At 38.6% G+C, this 3,781-nt stretch overlaps 1 protein-coding gene across 1 annotated transcript; it reads right to left on the bottom strand.

Moving 5' to 3' along the window:
• Nucleotides 1-203: 203 nt before the first annotated feature.
• LOC114716915 (protein DETOXIFICATION 14-like) lies at nucleotides 204-2,990 on the bottom strand. Its single transcript, XM_028901978.1, has 8 exons — nucleotides 2,910-2,990; nucleotides 2,585-2,759; nucleotides 2,087-2,366; nucleotides 1,410-1,954; nucleotides 1,223-1,309; nucleotides 993-1,049; nucleotides 610-848; nucleotides 204-502 (listed from the first exon to the last, which is right to left on the bottom strand). Exons 3-8 carry the CDS (start codon nucleotides 2,333-2,335, stop codon nucleotides 225-227), a joined length of 1,455 nt encoding a protein of 484 aa, XP_028757811.1. The 5' UTR covers nucleotides 2,336-2,366; nucleotides 2,585-2,759; nucleotides 2,910-2,990; the 3' UTR covers nucleotides 204-224.
• Between the last annotated feature and the right edge of the window lie 791 nt (nucleotides 2,991-3,781).

Raw genomic sequence — 3,781 nt, 5'->3', positions numbered from 1 at the left:
GTACATCCCCCCAATCTTTATTATTGTCCATATATCTCTCACTTTGCACAAAGAGGTTGATAATTGGCCCAACAAATAAATAATATAAGTAATACACTCCGATTGCTCAAACGAAAACACTTTGTTCTTCTGCCAAAGCTCTTTGCAATGTCCTCTCCCTAGCCCGTCTTGAAATTCAAACTCTCCCATAATTAGCACATTTCGAATAAGCACTACAAAAAGGTTTAGAAGTAAAAAGACCGGGCATCAAATTTCAAGATGAATTGACATGGTATTCTTGAAAGTAAAGAACAAACCTCCTTCATCCAATCCGTACAGCTTATTATGATCAATAGCACGATCACTTGGCAAAGTGTACCAGTTGTTATTCCAATCCAAAGGCCTATTCCTCTCATGTCTACCCAGAAACCCAATATTGCAGCAAGTGGAATGCCAACAATATAATAAGTTCCGAAATTCACATATGCCCCAATGTGCTGCCATCCACTTCCCCTGGCAATCCCTATTTTGGAAGAGGATTAGATTTCATGGCACACGAAAAATCTAATCTTTAGTATACAATAAGAATAATGTTTTGTTTGTGAATAGTATCAGAATGAAAGATTTTACCTGTAAGGGTCCCTTGTAAGGAGTCCACAAAGACAGATACGACTAACAGAGGAGCTATTTTTGTGACATATTCCAATACATCTGGCTCATTGCTAAAAACATTACCCAAAACATTCCGACTCGCAAAGACAATTGAGCTCACTATTAGAGCCTCACAAGTTGCCAGAATCCTTGAACATAAGGCAGACACCCGTGCTGCTTGTGGACACCCGGCTCCTAATGCATTTGAAACTCGTGCACTAAATAACACAAACCATCACAAGAGTTACCAATGAGAAAGAATTGATTATGAATCTAAAAAGTCACTACGCTTTAAGTATGAATAGTGCGACTTAATTTCGTATTAAAGGAGCTCTTAATTATGGGTGTTTTGCGATGCATACCTTGCTGCGGAGCCAATTGATTCTGGTATCGAATAGATTGTAATGTTCATTGATACACTGGACGTAAAATTCAAATTTGTACAAAGAATCAGTTAGCGATGTATTGTTGTAGTGGTAGGTACAGTGAACATAAAGGTATAGGGAACTCATAACATGTGATCATTATGTGACTAAAGGAACTATTTTTATATAGATTATAGAAATTGAAATATTTAGAAAAAAGAATATACCATACGGCTAAGATTGAAGTTTCAAGCTGTGGGTTTGGTAGAAGACCAGCAAGCAAAGTAGTTAACTCATATGACCACCATTGGAGGCCGAAATATCCAATCATCAACATCAATATCAACATATCATACCATTCATGATGTAATATGAAATTTATAAGCAACCCTATTGTGTGGGAAAGAAGAATACCATGCCATTATAGCAGAGGGAATAGCAAAGCGAAAGAACTCTCCAGTGCCTTGGAAAAGTTCCATGGAAATTGGAACCCGAGTCTTTGCACATGAATCGGAGAATTTCATATATAACGCAAGTAAGATCACATTCAACCAATATGAAGCACCAATGGCAAAGGCTCCTCCAAAGCGACCCATACCAGATTTAAAAACCATTGTCCAACAGAAAGCTATGTGGAAGCAGATAGTAAATGAAGAAGGGAGTAGAAGAGGAATGATCAAACTCTGCATAAGATAGTATCGAACCAGAGCTTGAAGTATTGCGTAACCAAAGAGAGAAGGAATCAAGCAAACTGCAAATTTGCCAGCTTCATGTGCAATTATAGGGTCTTGACCAAGCAAAACCAATAGCTTACCCAAGTTAAGCCACAACACGCAGAGAGGAAGACAACATAAAAGAAGACAGAAGATGCCGGTGTATATTTGAACACCAAACTTCTTATATTGCTTGGCCCCATAGGCTTGCCCGCATAAAGTTTCAAGTGCAGTAGCCATTCCGAACTGTTAAGGAAGTACAAAATGCAAGATATAAAATCCAGTTATTAGTCATTAAACAAAGGTATAAACCCCACGATACAAGATGAAGCTGTTAATCCGGAAAGTTCTGTACGTGTAAAACAATAGGTGACTTACAATGACGCTGAAGCCAGTGACTGCACAGAGAGAGATGGCAATCCCAGTGCTGGATTGAGCAAGTTTACCCAAGTGACCCACCATCATCAGAGTGATGGTTTGCAGAAAGAAGGTCGAAGCATTCACAGTCACCATAGGCCCTGCAACACAACAAACCTCTTTGACTTCTTTAGCAAACACACGCCATGTTATGTGTAAATCCTCTTCGTTTGCCACCTCTATGTTTTTATCTAATAGAGCCTTTTCCATTTTTGTTCTTCTGTCTTGCTCACTGGCACTCCTGTCCCAACACAGAACGGCAAGAGATCAAATTTGGAGGATCCAACATGTGTGTGTCAGTATATACATAAAGATTGCAGTAAATGGTTATGAAAACAAGGATGCATGCTCTAGTGTTCGCATTCGAAGCCGTACTTTAATGCAAGAAACTTTCAGATTCGACAGTGTGAGACAGGGAGGAGAAAGACGCATAGTTTCTAAATCTAAAAGATGACTTACCACCACTAAGCTTCTGAGAATGTGTGATCTTGAAGATGATCCCAAATCCTTAGAAGCAGCAGGGAAGCTTTGAAACTGAATTTACCGAATGAGAGAGAAAGACGAGAGCGAGGGAGCAGAATAGATGGGAAGGAGTTATATAGAGAAGCTAAAAAGATCCAGGGTAGGTGGGGATCTGCTGCATTCATAATGTTAACCAGGAGGCACATTTTTTAGTACTATCCCAACAACAGAATTAAATATAATTAGACATGTGTCTTGTTTCTTTTGATCCTCATCCAAAGTTAATTGCAATAGGTTCTTAAATTAATATATAGATATGTACCTTCCACTTAAGGTATCATGTGTTTGAGTTTCCGAAAGGACTGTATACGATTTTGTCATAGATCATGGGCGATTCCTCGAGATGCACTCACATGTAAAGTATTCACATGATACTGTGGTAACATTACTACCGTCGTCAATAACAGTATCATCAGATGAAACTAATGTTTCAAATTTCAATTCATTCATCTGACGGGGAAACAAAAACATACTTCACCGGAACGATTCCTTAACTTGCGCTGTTTCCCTCTATTTATGTTGTATTATTCGTTTGTTTCAGGCCCCCTCTAATAACTAGACTCCCTGTCTTCCACTTGCAGAAAATGGCAAGAACTTTTTCCATTAATAACATCATATACAATTGATAGATTAACCACATATTTTTCGTAGATTGACCGCATGCTTCTTGATCTAATGAGGATATAGCATGTGTTGTAGCTAACCAAATTTTTTAATCTTTTTAACTATTTTCAGTATATTTGGCTCGGTTTTAGACCAATTTAGTGGGGAACCAGGGTTGTCACCGCCATGATTGTCTTCTTTAGGATGAGAGGACCGTTGACGAGTGAAGGAGAGGCAGGAGGCAAAAAAGGGAGGGCAAACGCGTCAATAGGACAATGAAAGAAGATGGGTGAGAATCATGCGTAATGAACGGTCTCAACTCAATAAGGGAAGGTGCTACAAGTTGATGATTTGGGTTGTTTTGATTGAATCATTGAAAGTTTGTTTCTTTTTAGTGACTGATTGAAAGATAAAGAAAAAAGTAAGAGAGCCAAAAATGAAATTATTGCCAGCAACTGAAGTTAAAGCTAAAGCTAAATGTAAAATGTAGAAGTGCCAGATTAGTGCCAAGCCAGGGTCTCGTCAAAAGGA

Source organism: Neltuma alba, unplaced genomic scaffold, assembly GCF_004799145.2.
Source record: "Neltuma alba isolate B1F8T4 unplaced genomic scaffold, ASM479914v2 tig00011698_pilon, whole genome shotgun sequence".
In the NCBI taxonomy this organism is placed as follows: Eukaryota; Viridiplantae; Streptophyta; class Magnoliopsida; order Fabales; family Fabaceae; genus Neltuma; species Neltuma alba.
The sequence above is the reverse complement of the archived record's forward strand: the minus strand, read 5'-3'. Positions and strand labels throughout refer to the sequence as shown.

Coding starts and splice junctions, on each gene's coding strand:
- LOC114716915 (XM_028901978.1), bottom strand. CDS start 2,335: ATGGAAAAGGCTCTATTAGATAAAAACATAGAGGTGGCAAACGAAGAG. Junction 1,310..1,409: donor CCCTCTGCTATAATGGCATG/GTATTCTTCTTT, acceptor TGGATATTTCGG/CCTCCAATGGTGGTCATATG. Junction 849..992: donor TCAATTGGCTCCGCAGCAAG/GTATGCATCGCA, acceptor TGTGTTATTTAG/TGCACGAGTTTCAAATGCAT.